This window comes from Podarcis liolepis (genome assembly GCF_965112155.1).
Source record: "Podarcis liolepis genome assembly, chromosome: 3".
NCBI classification, from domain to species: Eukaryota; Metazoa; Chordata; class Lepidosauria; order Squamata; family Lacertidae; genus Podarcis; species Podarcis liolepis.
In genome coordinates this window covers 47287483-47309464 of record NC_139557.1, presented here as the reverse complement: position 1 = coordinate 47309464, position 21982 = coordinate 47287483, and the positions used below count along the sequence as shown (strand labels likewise).

The 21982-nt window shown below is 39.9% G+C and overlaps 1 protein-coding gene across 3 annotated transcripts; it reads right to left on the bottom strand.

Annotated features, from left to right (window-relative positions):
- Positions 1–3216: 3216 nt before the first annotated feature.
- MANEA (mannosidase endo-alpha) lies at positions 3217–21689 on the bottom strand. 3 transcript variants are annotated; one of them, XM_083497566.1, is made up of 5 exons: positions 21602–21689; positions 16882–17468; positions 14769–14878; positions 12726–12802; positions 3217–12197 (listed from the first exon to the last, which is right to left on the bottom strand). In XM_083497566.1, the coding sequence occupies exons 2-5, from the start codon at positions 17426–17428 to the stop codon at positions 11561–11563; spliced, it is 1371 nt and encodes a 456-aa protein (XP_083353692.1). In that variant the 5' UTR covers positions 17429–17468; positions 21602–21689; the 3' UTR covers positions 3217–11560. The 3 variants fall into 3 exon arrangements, with proteins under 3 accessions (XP_083353692.1, XP_083353693.1, XP_083353691.1); XM_083497567.1 differs by having other exon boundaries at positions 16882–17464; positions 21602–21683; XM_083497565.1 differs by lacking the exon at positions 21602–21689 and adding an exon at positions 21313–21384 and having other exon boundaries at positions 16882–17464.
- Positions 21690–21982: the final 293 nt, after the last annotated feature.

Sequence of the window (21982 nt, the reverse complement as noted above, 5' to 3'; positions counted from 1 at the left end):
CATCCAAAACAAATTGTTCTATATTGAGTTGAAATAGCCTAGGGTCATTTTTATTTGGCAAAGCATTTATTTTATGCTATTTTTTAAAATCTTGTCCTACATTGCAAAAAAATGTTTCTCTTCAATCCTGCCATCTCCAGCTGAAGGACTTCAGACAGTAGGTCTTGGAGAGTCCACAAAACTCAGAGCATCACTGCCAGTCAGAGTAGCCAGTACAGTGGTACCTTGGGTTAAGAACTTAATTTGTTCCAGAGGTCCATTCTTAACCTGAGGTACCACTTTAGCTAATGGGGCCTCCTGCTGCCGCCGCACCACCACCGCACGATTTCTGTTCTCATCCTGAAGCAAAGTTCTTAACCCGAGGTAATATTTCTGGGTTAGCAGAGTCTGTAACCTGAAGCATCTGTAACCCGAGGTACCACTCTACAGTGGTACCTCGGGTTAAGTACTTAATTTGTCCTGGAGGTCCATTCTTAACCTGAAACTGTTCTTAACCTGAAGCACCACTTTAGCTAATGGGGCCTCCTGCTGCCGCCGCGCCGCCGGAGCACGATTTCTGTGCTCACCCTGAAGCAAATTTCTTAACCCGAGGTACTATTTCTGGGTTAGCGGACTCTGTAACCTGAAGCATATGTAACCTGAGGTACCACTGTACTGATATGTGGACCAATTTTCTTAATTTGCATAAGACAGTTCCATATGTTTCTGTGAAGCAGGCTCAGCTGAAATATAGCGATTGGCCCAATGTAATCTCCATAGAAGGGGGATGGCTTGAAACCCAGTCTCTCCAGTCTCATCCAGAATTCTAACCAATACACATACCTGGTGCCTCTTGTTTATAGGACAGAAAATTCTTATTATTATTTTTTGCTTAAGAAGACCATTTAGTATTCATAAAAGGGAGGAGAGGAGCCACATTTTTAAAAAACCAAAAAACCCCCACCCCTGTTCAAATACCTCTAGCCCACATGCAGGTTCTTTTCTGTCACCCAATAGGTTTAAAACAGACATTGCCTAGTTGTGAAAAATACACTGGAATCAAAGGATGCAAAATATCTATTTTCAATGTCATTGCGTCTAAAAATCGCAGGCTATTCTGTTCAGTATGCCAGAGCAGTTTCTTTCTGCTCTTACATTTTACAAACATTTTATCATTTAGTTTTTAAGATTTCAAGCTACATAGCTTGTCCCTTGGGAAATTATTTTGCACAATAATAGCGCTACCTATCATGATGCCTTCTCTGACATTCAGCCAAGTTCTTCTTTTAATTTCACTTATTAGATTCACATATAATGCTATTTACTTTTGCTCAATAACTCATTGCCATTTAATGTGCTCAGCTATGTGCAGACATGCATTCCTCCTTTATCAGCAGCAAACATAGCCTGCACACATTTAAACTCGTACTTCCTTCTTAAAGCAAGTTTGACCATTTCTAGCTATTTTGTTGCTCAGTCTCACCTCTCATTCCTCTGGTTTTTCACTAGTGAAATCAGCATCACACTTTCACTTTAAAATGTTCTCAGTTACACACATTGTCAAAAATTGTGGCTAACTTTTCACAGTTTAATTTTATGGTGTTTGTGTCTCTTCTTCCCCCGCCACTGCCCCCCAATTGTCCTACCAAGCTTCCTGCTTGCTCCCATCTCAATGTCTTCCGAACAGCTTATATAAATAGTGGCAAAAACAGAAAGGATAAAAAGGTTAAAGACCCACGCAAATCCTCATTGTCAAATGCTATTGAGATATACATCCGTAGGATGATTCATGGACTAGAATCTCTACAGAAGATAGGAAAAAGTCAAGTGGTTTGTAATAACATTCACCATTTGACCAAGTGTCAAGCCCTGTAGAGCATGGGTGGGGAATCTATGGTCCTCCAGATGTTCTTGGCCTCTCATTGTGTTTGACCATTAACCATGCTGGCTGGAGCTGATGGGAAGCAACAGTATCTGGAGGACTAGGGTTTCTTCATTCTGGCTTAAACCTTGCAAAGGTATGGCATCTAACCCCTGTACCATGGAATATTCATGGAACATGTATGTTGTTTATTTTCATCCTCCACGATGGGGGCCATCAGTACCTCCTATCATGGTTGTGGAAAGGTCTCAGTAGATATCTCATCAAACATCCACAATACATGAGAGACTGTTTGCTCTTTCTGTATCTGAAGAAGTGTGCATGCACACGAAAGCTCATACCAAGAACTAACTTAGTTGGTATTTAAGGTGCTACTGGAAGGAATTATTTTATTTTATTTTATTTTGACTATGGCAGACCAACACGGCTACCTATCTGTAACTGCTCAGTATGTGTTTGCCCTGGGTTGGCCTCTTCTATATCAAACATGCCAACATTTACATGGATGCCAGGATTAGATACCTTCCTTCCCTTTGGTTCTGATGGTGGAGAGGTAGAAAGAGCTTCTCGCTGTGAGCAAGTGTGGCAGCGGTTGTTGGGAGGTGCCTTTCTTTCCATCGATGAGGGCACAGCCACACCATTTCCATTAAAACACACACCCTCCTCTTTCTGCAATCCTAACATTTTATATTTGCACTTAATAGCACTAATGTAGGTCTTCAAAACAAAAGTGTGGGAATGGAAGCTTCTTTGGATTCCATGATATGGTCTGCCGATTGTCCTTACCATAATACGATACAAAGTACTGAACACTCTTCAGTGCTCGGAAGGGATGCCCAGTGGCAACTATGTCATAACACAGGATCCGTCTCTCTATTCTAATTAAATTAGCAGTTTAGATGTGTAGACAGTGTGATCAGATCTGCACTGTTTGCTAGACTTTGTAGCCAAGAGGGAAAGAGGTGAATTCAAAATGTGTGGCAGGGACTTGTAAGCCATGGGGAAAGGGAACCGAGACAGCAGGAATGCAAGCTGCAAGGGGGCAGCTATTGTGGGCAAGCCTGAGATGATTCTGGAGAGCAAGCTGATCAAACTCCAAAGGGGGCAGGAGTTGGCAAATGGAAGCATTCTCTTGTCTGCTACTAGTTGAGGGGAAACTTTATTAACTTAAGACTGGAAGCAGGACAGCTAATCTCTGAAACTTTGATAACCTTGTATAATGCACTGAAGAATACTGAATATGTGATAGTTGCAATTCAACAGGTAACTATCTGAAATAATGCCCCACTAAGTAGAAAAGTACACATTTTCCAATTACTTCAGTCAAATATTATGAGACTATGCAATAACAGAAACATGGTAATGAAATTTTTATTTGTTAAAACACATAGCCCAGAATTGTTTGCAGTCCTTAGTTCAAGTGTTAATTATATTACATACTATTTAACAGGATTTTACGATTTTTGAAGTGCATTTTCTGTAAATTACATTTCCTGAGACATGCATAGTATTTTAGACTTATATATGTTTTACACATCAAAACACTGTACATAATCAGTGGTGCTCAGTGGTGCACAAAGTAAAGTACATCAAAAATACATTAACAGTTTAACAGTGATAATGTGCCACAGAAAGAAATGTACACACCTTGCATAATTACATTTTTTAAAGCAAGTATTATTTTAACTAAGGATGCAAGTAGTTTATGCTTCTAAATTGTATGAAAACACAAGGGGAAAATAACTATTTTGTTCTCCCTCTGGGTTTACAAACACTTATAGGTTACATATTAACAAACTGAATCAAAGAGGAAGACAATCTTCTTTTTTATAGGAAGTTAGAAGGTGACACTTTGAATTGCCCTTGGTTAAAGTTTTGGAGCCTATAGTTTATTTCAGTAGCTTGTAAGATATATAGGTCTACAAGAGAGTGAACTTCCACTCTACCATACGAATTCATGAACCTACAAAGTTAAAATAATGTCAACCAACTTAGATTCTTGAGGCTCTTAACTTCAAGCCTTCACAAAAGCTCACTAAAGGATCTGGACAAGATTCAGGTAGTTAAATGAGGCTAGCAGATCCCAATGATCTGGTTTTAAAAGTTGAACACCATATTATTGCATTCCAAGCAGATATACCTCAGATATTTCCTATGCAGAAAATACTTCTACAAATAAATGATGTAATTATTTAGTTATATGCCAATTATTCAATTGTATATACATTCCTTTTTAGCCATGATTGTCCAACGTTTGGCAGTACTATCATATTGTGGGTAGAGTGTGCAACATCTGAAGCGGCCCTTAGGGGATATTTTCTGTATAATGCAGAATAGGGCTCATTCACCTTTAGCTCCCATTGTGGGTGTAGTATAATTAAGGAGTTTTATCAGCAAAAGATACTAAGATATTAGAGTCTGCACTATTTTATAGATTGGAAGAAGCTAGAAAATTCTAATCCTCAGGCTCAAATCATACCTCACATTTTCATACCTATTTCTGCCTTTCGCAAGTTTGCCAACTCTGTTTTATCAAGCTTCACAAGCATTAATTGCACATATTTAAACCTTTATTAACAGATTGACAATACATTCAATGTGTGTTTATAAAAAAACAAGTCCCACTTTCTTCAATGGGGCTTACTCTTCAGTAGGTATATTTAAAACTGCAGTTTAGGAAATGTGAAGTAATTTCAGCCAGCTGTTACTGGACATAAAGTCCATGTAGAAGAAAATCTGTGGCAGAGTGGGAAAATGCAGGGGAGAAGCTAAAAAACCCAAAGCTTAAGGGAAATGTTTTATTTCACATCATCCATTGGTTCCCCAATGAGCTTTCAAAGATGTATATATTGAAATGTATTCAGCTAAACTATAAATCTTGGAAATAAGAAATGTTGCTGTTATACCCCATTGCCTTTGTTTTTTAGGGCACATAAACTGAAGAGTAGCTATAGAAAATGGATTTCAGTGTAAGTGAATGCTACAAAGCAAGTCAATAAAGCAGGCAACTCGGAAGATTAAACTCCGTTGTGACTGTTTCTTGTGCTTTACTTTTTGTAGTCAGGTACAGGAACTCAAATACAAAATAAAAGCATGCCACATCTATTGTGAATAATGTATAGTGTTAAGTTGAAGTAGGAACTCAAGTCTTTCCCCAGGGGCGTATGTATACCATACCCTTTCTGCAGAGGAAGGCATTTAAATGAAAGTATGAACGTGTCATTGTGAACATGCATGCACCATTTGTAACTGACATGCAACTGTGTGGGCTTTTTACTCAGAAGTGCATTGGGCGCCCATCGAAAAATTAAAGAATGCTTAACAGCACTAAGGGTCAATATCTAGTAAAATGCATACAGTACTTTAAAAAGGCACTTATTCTCCATAAAAGCCTCTAACAGTCAAGAAACATTTGCTAACATAACAGTACATAAATACAGTTCATAATTATTGTTTATATTTTGGAAAAATGCTGGAAAAATAGTCAAGCAATTAATAGTAATTCAAATTACGTATTAAACTAAGAGAGAAACTCCATGTGTATTTGTTGCTGGACCTTTACCACTGGAGACTGCTAGTTGGAAACTGAATTTTTGAATATGTCTCCACATAAACACACCACAACCTCCCTGTACATACCAAAACCAGAACTCTCCCTAAATTCTATTTTTGAATGTGCAAAAGATTTGTTTACTGCAGGTAACTTACTCTCCACCTGCAATATAAAGAGCTACAGTTCTGCAGCAGCTGGATCATACAAGTATGTTCATTGTACTTTTAAAAAAATGGGTGGTGCTTTATGCTGAACAATTAAAGAATAATGTCATATGCTTGGAAATTCCCAACTATTGCAGCTCCAGCTAGTATTTTAAAAGAAAGAAATGGTCTAGCATTATCTTGTTTAGCTCCGCTCTCAACCCCACTGCTATAAACTTTCAAAACAAACCCACATATTCATAGACCTGTTGCTGAGTTACAGCGACTTTCCCGCACAAAGGAGCATGAACCACATTTGTTAACTTTAAAATTAAATTGCACAGGAAAACTTCAAAGGTATACAGTTGGCAGGGAAGGTAGACAAGAGAAGGAATGATATGACAGAAAAAAGAAGAGGACTTTTTGAGCTAAGGGCATAATTTGTAGCTCACTTGGGACTTTTGCAATGCTCTTGCATATAATATCTTCATCCCAACTGACAGAAAAGGAAAACACAGTTGACGGATATCCATCAGCGGGCATGAACACTAGAAATTATCTGCAACATTCAAACCCAGGGAAATGATCTTCCACAAAATCCCAACTCACCAATTGAGCTGAGAAAGAATTGCAGCATTCAATACAACAAATTTAATTCAAAGTGGATGTCAAATTGTTGTTAATGTTGGTGATGCTCATGGAAGCATAACACGTAAGGATTGTTGTGCACTAAGAAAAACTTTGGATCCAAATATCATGGCTTAGACAGTGTAATTTTGACTCCAATGCAAGCCATAGCCTATGCTACACATATTTCACTGACTGGTTCTTGAGCAACCTACCAAGCATCAATCTCTTCCATACAAACTCTTCCCTCTAGAGCAGGAGGGAGTGATCTAAATTAGTCCCAGAAAGAAAGTATGGGTTGTTCAATTGGCTCATTAAGGCATACAGTGGGAAAATTAACACAATTTGCTTAAGCCGGAACACATTCACAATTAATCAACCTAATGTTTACAGTATGTATGCACAATATTATTTTTACGTGGAGGGTTCTTCCAACACATTTCTCCAGAAAAACAAAAGAAAGCAATTGTGCCTTATTTAGCTAAAACAAAGGGGGAAAGGTAAGAGAAACCTATCACAAAACATACCACACTTTTCACTCAAGCATTATTGTACCAATTACAATACATGGGCAGAAAAATCCTATGGTAATGGTTGTGCATGTGTGTGGCTGTGAAGATTCTTTGGGGAAGCTCCATCCACTTCCTAAGCCCCATCAACTTGCTGAAGTCAGGACAGGAGGTGGCTGGCAAGCTTTTCTCTACCTTTCCCCCCAACCCTTTCAATGGGAATGATTAACTACACCAGCTCCAGGACTGGTATAATTAAAGACTCCTCTGGGGAACCTGTCTGGGAAGGAGTGTCCTGTGGACTCCTAGCTGCCACACCACATCCTGACCCAGTGTCCCACACCTCTCTGCTTGATGCCAGAGAACCAGCAAAAGTTCTATGCCCACAGAGTTTTCCACAGGTGTATCAGGGGTCCTCTGGGAGCATAAGTACCATGCCTCCAGAATGGCACTTACGTCACTTCTGGTGACTCCTCAGCCCTTAATCAGCTGTGGGATTGTGTCCTTACGTAGCTTTTGATAGTTCAGTTTTTTGAAATGTGAGCTGGGCTTCAAAAACAGCTTCAGCATATATTAACAAATGTTTCACCAAAGAAAGTATCTATTAAGCTATTCAGTATGCTTTCCACTGAAGTTCAAAGAAATCCCTGGCAAATAAGAGGCAGAATGAACATTTCAGAAAATACAAATCACATGAACTCTTATTCCAAGAACAGTGTTCCTGCAGTGTTCTTTTTTCATAGCATACAGAGTATGTTTCATATTTTCAATATAGGTGTGTACAAAACGCTGTCTAACGTCTCATTCATGTATTCATACTAACACTGTGCACATTAAAAGCCTTACAACTATTTATTTAAAAGTAAATTAGAATAATTTCATTTCTCATAAAGCAGACCTTATTATCGTATAATTGAAACAACTGTTGAGACACACACTTAATTTGGACAGAAGAGAATGGAATTTGCAAGCTAGGTTGCGATTTGTAAAAACCTGTAGCCCTGCAAATGAGCCCTTTAAGCTCTAAATCAACCACTCTGGAATTCAGATTTTCCTTCCTCATAGTTACCATGTGACAGTGGCTTACTATGGTATGAATCATGCAGTGAGGTCTGTTCCTTAGTCTGCAGACAGTATTATTATCTTAAAAACCCTGGTGCAGGGTTTTAAAAGATTACTGAAGAAGTGTGATTCAAACTTATTTGACTGTACTTGCAACAGTTGTCTGCCTAACTCATTGCAAATCCAAGTGGAACTATACAAGTGACCTGAACCTAAGTATATGAAAATGTCTTGAGTACAAGCTTCCTTTATGTGCTTTCCAAGCCTTGCTGTACTTTTGAGAATAAAAGCTCTCACTTCTCAGTGGTATTCACTATGTAGCCAATGGACCAAACTGTATTAGTTAAGGATACTCCTTGCGAGTTACTTCCCATCACGTATCCTACATGCCCTCTACCCAAATGTCAGATCTCCCTCCTCTGCCCTGTCCCCCCCCCCAATCCCTGGTTACAATTTCCAAACACTCTATGCACCCCAACTACATATTTAGCAGTGAAAGCAAGTGTCAGACTAGATCCACATTCAACTCTCCATATTATGTATATGCTAGGTGAATATAACATTCTATGAGATAAGGTGAAGAAATCTCATTGCGACTAGAATTGCAAAAGCAAGTAGAAACCATCTGCTAAGCAGCAGCAGCGAGAAAAACTATGTCTGAAAAAAATATACTTCAAATGAACAAAATTCTTCAAAGTTGCCTCCTTTCAAAATTTCAAATTTGGAAAGGAAAATGATTGCCAAAAAATTCTCTAGCTGACACTGGGACCATTTTGCAGATGCCCTGAAGCTCTAGGTGGGAAAATAGTGAAGCTATTAAGGTATCCTGGGGAGAAGTGTGCACACTTAAGCTGGAAGCTCTTTCAGATCCTGAACTGCTCCCACTGCTGTAAAGACAAGCCAGTTTTCACCTTAAATGCAGTTATTTGAGCAGAGCTATAGACTACAAGTTGCAGCTGTGTATGCAGCACTACATCTGTTGCTTTGGATCACAGCCCTTAGCAGAATTATAATGAAATAAATGGAAGAAAATATTTAAAAGCTTATGTGCTGTAAGAAAATCAAATTCAATTAATGAGTTGCCTTGCACAGAATTTGGGACAAGTTCCAAGTTACTGTCTTATTTTTGAGCTTGATTTTGTTTCATTTTGTTACTTTATGGGACTTCATACAACTAATTCAAATAGTAATTAGTAAGTGCCACGATTAACAAACAGCCATCAATTCATCCCCAAAGGTGAAGCCAGTGTTAGTAAAGCTCTTTCACTGATGAACACTGAGTTTCACAACAAATTTTAAAAGTTAATATTGACATATGGGAAGAACAATGCACCCAAGTGGATGTGTGTGCCTTAGCTTTAAAATACGGCCTATTTGGGATGGATAAAGTGCAGCTCACAGTATTTTCCATCGTATTAGCTACTCTTATAAATTGGGTGGATGGATGAATGAACAGAACTTAAGTAATTAATCTTCACATTCTAGCTATACCATCAGTGTATGGATACCCATTCATGGCCCTGCAGTGAAGGTCTGCCAAAAAATCAGTTTCCATGACCTGAAAGGCAGAGAAGTGCATGTACCAGAAGATTTTTAATTTAATTTTGTGCAAATTGTTACAAAAGTGGCAATAAACAATCCATTTCAGTTTGGCTGGTGTCCTTGGTTCAATCTGCTATCTATCTATCTATCTATCTATCTATCTATCTATCTATCTATCTATCTATCTATCTATATCAAAAAGCCTTGAAATTGTCAGTATTTGCAAAGTCACTAACAATGGGTGTTTTTTAGGAGGGGGAAATAAACATCTGGATCTCATCTGCATGAACTCCAAAAACCATTTATCAGTAGCTTAAAAAGGGATGGGCCTCACAGAACTGGTTTGGATTATACCTCTACAAGTTGTTTTCCATCTTCTCCTTTCTTCCCACTTACTTGGCCTGGCAGCTACAACAACAACGGTACAGAGGTCTTCAGTAGGCTACTCCTATTGAAACTGTAGGATGTTTCCTGGTCACACAATGGCTGTTCAAAGGACTTGGGCTTCTTGAAATAATTACATTTCTTAGCAAGATGCTAGGAAAGAAGGAAAGCATACAGGAAGCCTTCCTATGTTGCAACCACCAAATTACATAGTGGACCAAGCTACAGGGGCTTGTGGAGGAAATTGCTTGAGCTTTGTCACACTCCATGTTACTGGAAGCACAGTAGCTGCAAGCTGGGCTCAGAATTTGCTTCAGAATAAAAACAAATTAAAAACAGAAAATAATTTGGTTTGTTAAGCTCAACTTCCAATAACACCATAGGGATGGGGTTGCCCGCCCCTGGGCAAAAAAGGGAAGGGCAAATCCTTTTGCCTGCAGCATAATATAGTTTTTTTAAAAAAAAAACCCAAACAAACTGCAGAACCAAACTCATAAAATAAGACAATGAATCCAGCTTGTGTGTTTGCTATATTAGCTTTGGATAAGTGTCTAGGGAGCACATTAGAGAGGCACTTTCAATTTGGAGATAATAAGGCACTCACTGAAAATCACAACATCCAGTAGCCCATTAGTGAGAAATGATTCAAAGCACAGGTGCTCTCGTGTTATAGTCCGCTCAACCCAGACTGCAGCTGGCAGCGTGTTTGGAAGAACATAGTCTTTGCTATCCAAAGTTGGGTGTCTCCAATTTCACGTGGAATAGATATTAACACCACACTGGGGAAATACAATTCTTTTAAAAGGACATTTTTAAAGCTCCTACAAATGCTCACAACCGACAATTTATACTATTCCAAATTATTGTTTTCTGAGTCTGTACTCTAAAAAGTTAAATCCTGCTAAACATTCTAAGCACTCAAAAACATTTTTCTTCTTTGAAAATGATTCCTGTATTTAGGATCTAAAGCAAAGCAAACTGAGTGTTCTGCTCATGCGGCAATGCCAAACAAAATGAGTAAATGTGCCTTTCAAAAACCTAACTGAAACAATTACTAATTATGATTATCATGATAATTTTAGTTCACTCATTATTTCTACCAAAATAAGTGCAAAAAATAAGGAGAACATGTTTATTTTTCTACAAAATATATAATATACATCACGGGCACCTACCACCAATTCCTGTGGTTTGAATTGCAAAGAAAGGGAGTAGCATAGGAAAATCAGGCAATGTTCTTCTGCAGCTCCAATACATTTTTAAAAAAGTGATTCTTGTTCTGGAAGGTTCCTTGGTGAGTTCTCTACTTTACCACTGGAAAAGATGCTTCACATGTACAAATTAATATTTAAGAAACTGTTGTAAAAGGTTTTGTTCATGGTTCTTTAAAGGGCCTGACCTAAGGAGCACATTTAAGTGCACCACAGTGGTTTCCATTTGAGTGCTAGGGTTTGTTTTGTTTTTGCACACCTCTTCACCTTGCACTGGAAGTTGTTTCTGAGGTTTTCTCACTTTGAGGGAATTCTTCAGGAAAGGGGAAAGCTCAGAAGTCCAACTGGGCACAGAGACCCTAAGCAACTGTTTTAGCTGGAATAAGCTCTGTATCATTCTACTAGTGTTATAAATCAAATATTCTAGACAGTGTACTGGTAATATACAGAACATTAAAAGGGACAGTATTTAGCACTATCAATGTATTATAAGAACCCGAGGGGCTAATATTGCTTGCCATTGTTATCATTACTCTAAAAGTGAACATTTTCTCTTCGGAAAGCTATAGCAATAGTGCAGACGATATCCTCGCAAATTAAAACGTTCTTGATTTATCAGCGAGACACAGCGATGGGCCCATCGTGGAACTGCCAAGTGGAAATGCACCTCATGTAAGCCACTGCTCTTTTTCTTTGCTGTACTTTTCAGACCACTTACGAGTGAGCTCCAGATAAATATTTGGCTTATGTGGCTGATAGTCGAGGTAAACTGCCTTTCCAGTCCTCTTTGGAATGGCCTTTTCAATCTGAGTTCCTTCATGCCATTCATTGAAGGAGGTGATAGAGATTATTTCAGGGCGTACCAGAAGCGCAGCGCTGAATGCAGTCTCATAGTATTTGCCATTGACGCGGTTCCGTGTGTTGTGGCTGTTCCATGGTCGAATGCTGGTGTCTACATAGCCTGGGCCCACGCTTGGAATAAACAGCAAGTTTTTCGTGTCACAAAAGGCTTTCAAACTTGGCCAGTTGTGATGGCTTGAGCCGTAGGAGAAGCCGTTGGTGGCAAAATATGTATAAATTCCGTCAAAGCCACTTCTATGGATTTCATGCTTGTGTTTTTCTTCCACAAGAAGGGCAATGAATAAGCTATCATATGGTGTATTGCGTATACTCTGGGATCCAGAGACAGTAAGCAGATTTGCCCACATTTCAGGGATTGTTATATAAGAATCGTAGACATAAAACATGGGAAGGGTTCTACCTGTGCTGACTTTATGTCTGTAAAAGGCTGGATGGGCTCCATATCTAGAAAGAAAGTAACCAATATAAAGTAAATAACATTCATTTTTGTATCATTGGGCATTAAGCAGTGTTGTTTGCTCTTCCCAAATTTCTTTCCATTCAAATGTGTCATCACCATCATTAGATATAGTAAAGGATGTACACTTGCCAATGTAGTTAAGCACAATTAATTTTATTTAAATTAGTCATTTCCACACTATGAAGAAAAATATATTCTATTGCTCTGCTTCTAATTTCATATTTCATGATACTTCAGCTAGTAAAGGCTAACTAAGGGTCTAGCAAGGCAGGAAGTTTGAAAAACAGCCTTAAGACACAGCAATAAATATGAGAAAACTGGCAATTGAACCAAATCTCTCTGACTTGAACAGGCAGAAAAAAATCAGGGGATTTGAACAAGAAGCAGAGCTATTTGTATGGATTAAGAACGTTAATTGATAGTGTACTGCACAACGAAACAAAATCACATGAAAAACACTGGACAGAGTTAAGTTGTAACATCAACATTCAAATATTTGAGGAAGTGCTTACTTGTCTATGATATACTTGATGTTGCTGTACATACTGCGATCATCTCTATCTTTGTATGGCTCAATATGGAAAGTGACCTAAAAAAATGAAATATTAGATAGGTGTTTTTAAATAACTGAATAATCTCAACATAGTGAAGGTCAAACACTTCTATTTATGAAGTTCAAAGGTGAGTCAAAATCACCAGTCAAAACATTACTGTCTATAAACAGAAGGGAGGTATCAGCAGGCTTAGGGGAATACCAAGGTTTGCAGAAGTTATTCTTGAAATCTCCATTTTGAGCCTAAATATTCTGAGTTTGAGCCATAGTTGCACAAGCAGAAGCTGTAAGGTTTTCCTGCCTTCTCCTCCCCAGTATAGAACCCCCTGAGGATCAGAAGACTGCAGGAAACCACTGAAGGCTGTTTGCATCAAAAGCTTGCACAAGCCACCAGTTTAGTACATCTTACCACCCACTCCAGAGGTAGTTCTTCGAAACAGCTGAACCACATATAACACAATTATGCATGACAATGCAATTAGCTGGCACTTACAGAGATACCAGTTATGATAAAGTCACTTTAGACAAACTGTGATAAATATAACTTTCAGTCCTATCACTAGGTTGTGGTATTCATTTGGAAACCAAATGAATTAAGAATAGGCGATCGGAATTTGGTCAAGATTTGTATCCAAGATTATGAAGTAAGGAGATAAAATGTACAGCCTGCGCAAACCCTTTGGGAACTGTATTTGTTTCAGATGCTGTTTTACTTTAAAGTGCATCATGAGACAAAAACCTAGCAAGGGCAATGCGAGCAAGAATAAAAACTCCAAGCAATTCACCCCAGGAGAGTTATGAACTTAAACAAGGAGCAACATGTTCCAAGTGTTAGTGCAACATAGCACTCTATTATAATTCACAATTCAACAGAATAATGTAAAGCCAATAGAAGTGCATGCAAAGTAACTCAAATATACTCCTACACAACAACCACAACAAAAATGTAACTGTGATTAATATAAATTTCATTTCTAACAGGTGTGGGGAACCTTTGACCCTCCAAATGTTGCTATGATTTATTAAATTTCTATACCACCTTTCATCTGAAGATCACAATAAAAAAACACAAAAATACACAGTATAGTAGCAAACAAAGCAAACAAACACAATAACTCTAATCATCCTGGCCAATGGTTGTAATTCAGCAACATCTGGAAGGCTAAAAGTTCCCCATATCTGAGGTAGAAGTACCAACTAAAGAGTTGCTTTTGTGGTATTGTAAGCCTAGCAAGAAATATACAGAAAAATGGCTGCACCTCATTTGCCAGGCACTAAAAGCACAATCCTATGAGTGTTTCCAGAAGCACCCAGTGCACCATTGTATTCAATCTGTGCACTGGATTCAGTGGAAGTGACTCACAGGTTAATGGGCATGCATTGTAGCCTATGAATTCAGTGGTACTTCAGAGTAGACATGTATACACAGAAAATTGCTCTTTAGCTACAATAGTGTAAGATACTGTAGCTAAACTGGATACACAACACTAGGCTGTTTCCTAATTCTATCAATGTAGCACTTCACCAAACATTCCTTAGCTTGGAATTCTCAAGCTGTGGTCTGTGAACCACTAGTGGCCTGCAAGCTTTGTTTATGTGGTCTGTGGAATGTCCACATTAAATATTCATATTTATTTTCCATTGTATTTTATTGCTTCTTTTCCTCCTTATATCCCAATTGTAATATAATACAATACAAGAAATAAAAGGAGCAATAAAAACACGATTAAAAATCATCCAGCATCCAGCACAGCACATTCCAATTGCTATAACACTCAAGGGAAAAAATCGTTAAGTGGTCTGTCAAGACCATCAACAATTTTCGATTGGTTCATTGGTGGGGAGGGAGTTTGGGCAGCAGCACCTTAGCCGCAATGAAATTACATGCAATTAACTCAACTCCTCAAACTCTGATAGGACAACTGTGCAGAGAGTCTAACTTTAGAACAATCAGTCCATCATATCTACAACTTTGACAAGTCTAAAACTTCAAATAGTGTACCTTTAATTTGTACTTATGTGCAATATCCAAAATGGTTGGTACCAGGGCATCAACAGGTTCTCCATTTTCATCACCCATTCCAGGTGGGTACCAAGAAAGGGCCAATACCCCTAAGGAACAAAATATACATTTTACCTATGGTGATGTTTAACCAATTTGTACTGGATGTCTTTTTTAAAAAGCAATTTAGCAAACAAAGCATGTACAACTACTTTGAGATTTCAGTATCAAACATTTCAACACATAAGCCAATAAAATTGAGTTTCTTTAGCTATCTTCAAGTATCTCCAAGTCACCAATTAAATCACTACTGTACTAGCTTTATTGTTTGTTTGACTAATTTTTAAGAATGGGCAAAAAATAATCCTTACACTATCAGGTGGTAGAACAGGGTAGGTCTATACCCTTTTCATGCCTAATGGTTGGAATAGAACCTTAACAGACAGAGGAAACCAGCCTGTGGGGACAATATGGCTCCTTTTACAGTGGAACCTTATGTTACGTACCGTCCCCCTTGCGAACGCTGCAGGTTATGAGCTCCGCTAACCCAGAAGTAGATGTTCCCAGTTGCAACCTTTGCCTCGGGATGCGAGCGGAAGTTGCGTGCTGGCAACGCGGAAGCAGCGGGAGGCTCCATTACTGAAAGCGTGCCTCATGTTATGAGCTGTTTCGGGTTACAAATGGACCTCCGGAACGGATTAAGTTCATAACCAGAGGTACCACTGTATACAATTCCAACTCATTTCTTGGCCAGTAAGGTATGAATCATGCAACAATCACCTCTGTTTGTATCTGTCTCTAAGAACAGAAATCAAGGGAATGCTGATGGAGAGGAGATGCATAGGTCATATTTAATTTTTAATTTTTTTTTGAGAATGAGAGGCAAGGCAAAGCAAAGTGTAAAAAATTGTCTGTTTGCAGGAATAGGGGAAGTGCAACTGTATCTGTTAAACAGCCTTAAAATTGTGTTTTAAGATGAATTAAGTAAACATCATTAAAAATGTGTGGGGAGGTGAACAGTGGATGGGGTGTGGCCAAGCAGACAGAGGACAGAAGTTGAGCTCTGCAAAAGTACCAGCATTAGCCACTGAATACACGGTTGAAGTGGTTTCATTTTTCAGCTGCTCTGCCCTTCTGACTCTATAATCAGGTGGCCTTCCAAGGGAGTGACTGAACAAACCAGGATGCCCAAGCTGGGATGCAGTAAGAAACCAGTTAGTGCAAACTGCAGCTGAAAAGCCAGCTTCAAACTGTGCTTATGGATCCTCCTTTGTCAACTCACAAAATCCACGATTAGTGAGTAAATTTCAGTACAGTAATTAATCCAGAATGTGGCAGCTAGACTGGTGACTGGGAGTGGCCGCCGGGACCACATAACACCGGTTCTGAGAGATCTGCATTGGCTCCCAGTACATTTCCGAGCACAATTCAAAGTGTTGGTGCTGACCTTTAAAGCTCTAAACAGCCTCGGTCCTGTATACTTGAAGGAGCATCTCCACCCCCATTGTTCAGCCCGGACACTGAGATCCAGTGCCGAGGGCCTTCTGGTGGTTCCCTCATTGCGAGAAGTGAGGCTACAGGAAACCAGACAGAGGGCCTTCTCGGTAGTGGCGCTCGCCCTGTGGAACGCCCTCCCATCAGATGTCAAAGAGATAAACAACTACCTGACATTCAGAAGACATCTTAAGGCAGCCCTGTTCAGGGAAGTTTTTAATATTTAATGCTGTATTGTTTTAAACACTTGATTGGGAGCCGCTGGGGAAACTCAGCCAGATGGGTGGGATATAAATAATAAATTATTATTATTACAGGTGTACAAGCAGCCATAGTTTAGCTAAACAGAACAGGTCACAAGTCTAGTAGAAGGCGATAGTCCATGTAGTTACCTTCCAAGTTGCTGGTTTCAATATATTTTTACTCAATCCCTGAAAAAGACATTTGTGATTCATCCTAATTGTCATATCCCATGGATAAAACAGTTAATAATGGGGAAATTACGTAAGACTTTCTCACAGTTCAGTTTCAGTTCAAAGAAGGGGGAAAGTGACTTATCACACCAAAGCTCTGAATTCAAAACGCTTAATGCCATACAGAAAAATAAAATACCATTTACCAATGGAAGCTGAGCTCATCTGCTTCATGTGCTCTTCTATGACAGAAGGGTCTTTGGAGCTGTAAGGTCCAAGTTCAGGATAGAAGCTGGAGCCAATATCCTCCGGAGGACTGTGCCTTCCTTTTGGATAATCACTTGCAATTTTGGGATCCCAATGTGTTAACAATGGGTGGTTCCAGTGAATATATTTTCCATCAAACTGCGGTGTCCCATACCAGCTGTAGTAAAACACATGAAAGTTGTAATTTGGGGAAGGCAGATGTTCTTCTAGTTTCCTTACAGAAACGGTGGGTTTTTTTAAGTTCATTGTTAAAGGGTGAACATTTTTTGCGTGTGTGAAACTTTCTTCCTTAGCTCCGCTCTGCACGTTGAACTTATTTCTTAAATGTGTTGTTCGTTGCTGAAAATCTGGTAACAGGCCAAGGCCAAATGGATCTCCAAACCCAGCTCTTTCAGGTCTCAAAGTTTTCAAGGCCATCATTATGGAGCATATGAATAAAATAAAGAGCACCAGAATGATGCACGTTCTCCTGCGAAATCTTGCCATGATGTCATTGTAGTTCAAGGCACACGTAGGCGGCTTCTAGCTGCCAATGATTTAAAAAGCATAATGTTAGGGTTTGAAATGTTGCAAACAATTTTTAAAAAACTATTTAACATTTGTAAAGCACCCTAAAAATTTCTAAGCAGTCCCTTGCTGCAGACTCAACACATAAGAGACAAAAACATGAAATAAAAAGGTTAAGACTAGAAAAAGAAAGCAAGGGCCAGATCTGGGTCCCCCTTACCATGATGTTCTTTCTTTGTCTCCTGGCCAGGGTAACATTTCTGGTGGGAAACAATATCCCAAAAGCTGTTCCTCTGGCCTATGGATGAGTCCACTCTGGCCTCTCCCTTGTCTTGTTTTCTTTAGGCAGGCCTTTGGCCCACAAGCTAGCTTCTAAACAAGTTTACATATTTTTCCTCCACCGTTTGCCTCTTGCAATCACCCACCACTTAGGCGTGACTCTCAGAAGGGTTCCTCAGAAGGGAGTATACCAGTAATCCATGGGGTGAAAAAAGTTTGTCCATCCCTGGATTACAGCATTACTTCAGTCACCCAATGACATCAGCCATTCTAACATAAGGAAGAACAGCCTTATGTCAGCTTGGTACAGAATTTTGATTTTCAGTTAAAATGTAGATACAACAATGAATCTTCATTCAATTTTGCTGTATAATAAACATTCTACAATTGTTATTGGATTTATCTATTTGGCAACAAATAACTCAGGAGTTAACAATACTTTTTTTAACATTACTGTTCTTTTATTGTGTTGTTTAGCATTTAATTTTGCATTAGTGTTATGGTGGTTATGTTTTTGCTTTTTGGAAAAATATGTCCCTTGCTAAAGCTATAACAAATAAACTGTGAGGTGAAAGAAAAAGAAAAACAGTAGGGATGAAACTTGATGGACGGAATGTTGAGATAAGAATGAGAGGGAACAATAAATTCTCCGTGCAGAATAAGAAGCTTCACAAATGTTAGGCTGACTTCTAAATATAGTCAATTATCATCCAGGACATGAGATAGCTTGTCACAAAGACACAAGACACAGAAAAGCACAAGACACAGGCAATTTATCACTGGCAAGTCCACCTATTGTCTACCAAAACCCAAGAGAAACCTGTGGGGGGGCAGGGAGAGAATGTTCTCTACCTGTGTAAACATTCCAAGCTTTCAAGCATAACAGAGGCAAGGAATGAAACTTGATGTGCATGTTCAGTGCACAATTACACATTTCATGTTCAAACTCTAGCCCCTACACCTATTTTCAGGAAGGTCACAAAACTTCTACACAGTTCCATTACTAGAAAATGAGGTACAGTGCCACACCTTTTCTCCTTAGTGTAATTTCACATTAGAAATATAATTTTCTCTCTCCTTTGAGTACCAGTTTCCAATAGTTTAAGTTGTGTTATTATTATTAGAAAATAGGGTTGATCAAGACAAGGTTCATAAAGATATCTTGTTTAAGAAGAAAATCAATGCAATAAGATTTATCCTCAACATTAATCAAATAGACAATGTTCTACAGTATATTAACATATATTATAGAAACACAGGAGGTTCTTTCATTGTAAGCCTCAAAATTCTATAGCTTATAAAAATGCCATCTGTTGAGCTAATAACGTGGCTTACGTTGTCTAGGCTGAAGAGGTCTATGAAAGTGCCAAATTTCTAACTGAACTGAAAAAGGTTGCCACAGATAACAGAGTAAGTCGAGAAGTGCTGAAAATTTACACTTTGCCCTGTCCCCTTCTCTTTAGGAACATAGGAAGTTGCCTTATACTGAGCCAAACCCACTGGTCTATTCAACTCATTATTGTCTGCACTGACTGACAGGGACTCTCCAGTATTTCAGTCTCTCCCAGTCCTAACTGGAGATGCCATAAAGGACTGATCCTGGGGCCTTTTGCATGCAAGGCACTGAGTTGTGGCCTTCTGCTATTAAGACCACATACTGTATAACTGATTTCAATACAGAGTTTTTACATTTTTGTAATCTGCCCTGAGACTTTATTTTAAAGGTCAACTAAGAAATATAATAAATAATGATTCTTTCCAGTTTTGGTGAAACTTGCTGATCTATTTCATTCAGGCTTCTTGTGGAGCCCTCACTTCCACTGGCTTGGTGAAGTTCTAAAAAGCTACTCAAAAGTTATTAAGATTTCCTCTCTCATTAAAGTCCATGGTAAACAAGTACAGGCACAGGGCTTATGTTCCACATCATCACATGCATTGGTGGAGTGTGCATAAGCCTGCCCTATCCCACAGTGAACCCACTTCCACACTCCACCCCACACTGAAACTGCCCCCACATATCCTTTGCTTCACACTTAAAGCACCACCACAGAAACAGACACAGAATTCCACACACAATCTCGATACACACCCCATACTTAAACCCACCCCTACCCCCTGCCTACCACCTAGTGTTCTCCTCATATTGGGAGAAAGGCAGGAGCAAAGTAAACAGCAAGTTAACTTTTAAGGTCTCAGGGAGTCAGTCTGCCAGGCAGCAAGATTACTGAGCAAGAGAGGATATTACCACCCTGTGCAGACTTACTCAGAAGCAAACTTTTCTGAACACAGAGGGTAAAACCTATTCATTTGCTTATTTCTACACAGCTACTAGCTTGTTTGTGTTTTGCTTTTGCAGAATCATTCCCCACATTGAAAATACCACAGGGCTACTACAACAATTAACAGTTATGAAACCATTACTTCTCTATTTAGCAGAACCCATTATTCCAATATATTTTCTTTTCATAAATTAAGTAATACGGTAATACAAAACCAGTACAAATGTTGGGTATTTTTGCTGGCCCCAGGCACTCCATCCTTCCTTGCAGGATTGGGCCTGAAAGACCAAGGAAAAGTGGGGGTGCATGGAGGCAAAGTTGCCAGTAAGCACAATCTGTGACAATGTACAACCTCCTTGCTGATCACAGGGTATATTTCTTAAGGTTTCATCAGCCTTAACTTCAAATGTCCTGAGTTTGTGGAGTTTGAATCAACATCAGAAAGCCTTAACTCGTATTTTAAAACTAGCAAGTTTTTTGATCATTGAATATATAGCACACACTGTCATCTGTGAATATAATAGTTTGCAAATAAATAATGCATATACAATTTTGTACTGAGCTGTATCTTATGAAATTAAAAGTAAATAGCCATGACAGCCATTCCACACAATATCAGCTACTTTATCAGCTGAACCCACTTTTTATAATACTGTATACAGAGAGGAATTAAGGATATACTAGTTGCTCTTCTGTGACATTAGTTATATTACAATGTAACACCTAGTTACATTAGTGTAAGCCCTATTATATCAACTTTTCTTATATCTATTTAATCTAACAAAGTTGTCAAACTTCTAATAACCGGGGGCAAAGTCACAGGCTGGCATGACATCTGTTAGAAACCGTTAACCCCTTCATCAACCTCTCTGAACGGCATGCAAGCAGAACCCTCCTTCGCATGGGGGAAAATGCACCCCGTGGTTTGCTTCTGGACGAAGTGCCAACCCTTGACCACTTCCACCCCAAACTGAGCTCAACGTCAGTCTGGGTGCTTACTGCAGCTTGGGAATTGGTGAGAGGCAAGGAATAACCCCTTGCAAAGCTCAGGCCAAATATCTAGAAGAAATGAATTTAATCGTTGCGTGTATGCGTGTATTTATGTACACGCATAGGCGGGGTGCATGTCTCGCCGACCCTAATTGTATTTTATTTTTGGTCCTCGCGACACCCCTGCGAGGATAGCCTAATTACCACAGCTGGGATTTGAGCGCGAGCCTCCCCAGCAACGGCTGCGCCAGCGCACGTATCCAGGCGGCTTACCTACCCAACCGGGCAAGGTAAGCCCCGCAAGCGCTACTTCACCTGCGCAGCGCCCCCGGCTCTCGGCGGGGGCGCCTTCCGCCGACCACCTCGCCTCGGGACCCCCATTGCTCGACTCCCGCCCCCCTCGGAGAGTCACGTGAGGCGCCTCGGGCGCGCGGGCAGCCTTTCACCTCCCCCCCACCCACCGGACCGCAGAGAGGACCCTCCCCCATTTTTGTCGCCGCCGCCGTCGCTGTCACTGCCAAAGCACAGAAGGAGAGCAGGCAGGGTGGAAGAAGGAGCCTCCTCCTCCTCCTTCGCCTTCCCTCTTTCCCCGCCTCTCACTTACCCCGAGTTCAGAGCCAGAATCCGCAGGGACTGGAAGATCGAGGGTCCTGCATTGATACTGGGTCCGCCGAGCATGCGTAGTAGCAGAGGGAGAAGCCGCCGCTTGCCCTTAAGCTCCCGGGAAGAGCTACGTAGTAACTAAGCCACTTCCGGCCAGCCCAGGAGGTGGGGTTGCGGGCTTCACGCCCACCCCCACGCCAGAGCAGGGGAATCCCGGCTAGCCCCCACATTTGTTTCCCGCATATCAGCTGTTCCTGTTTGTAGGAGATCTTATCTGCGTTGCCTGGAGCGTTCCTGCCTTGCTTCTTTGTTGCCTTTGTTCTTGAGCTGCAGGGCACCTCGTGGAATATGCTGTAGCTTCACAGAAAAAGCTCCCTTTCTT

Coding starts and splice junctions, on each gene's coding strand:
- MANEA (XM_083497565.1), bottom strand. CDS start 21,378: ATGGGGGTCCCGAGGCGAGGTGGTCGGCGGAAGGCGCCCCCGCCGAGA. Junction 17,465..21,312: donor GAGCCGGGGGCGCTGCGCAG/GTGAAGTAGCGC, acceptor ATTGGCAGCTAG/AAGCCGCCTACGTGTGCCTT. Junction 12,803..14,768: donor CACATAAGTACAAATTAAAG/GTACACTATTTG, acceptor TCATTTTTTTAG/GTCACTTTCCATATTGAGCC.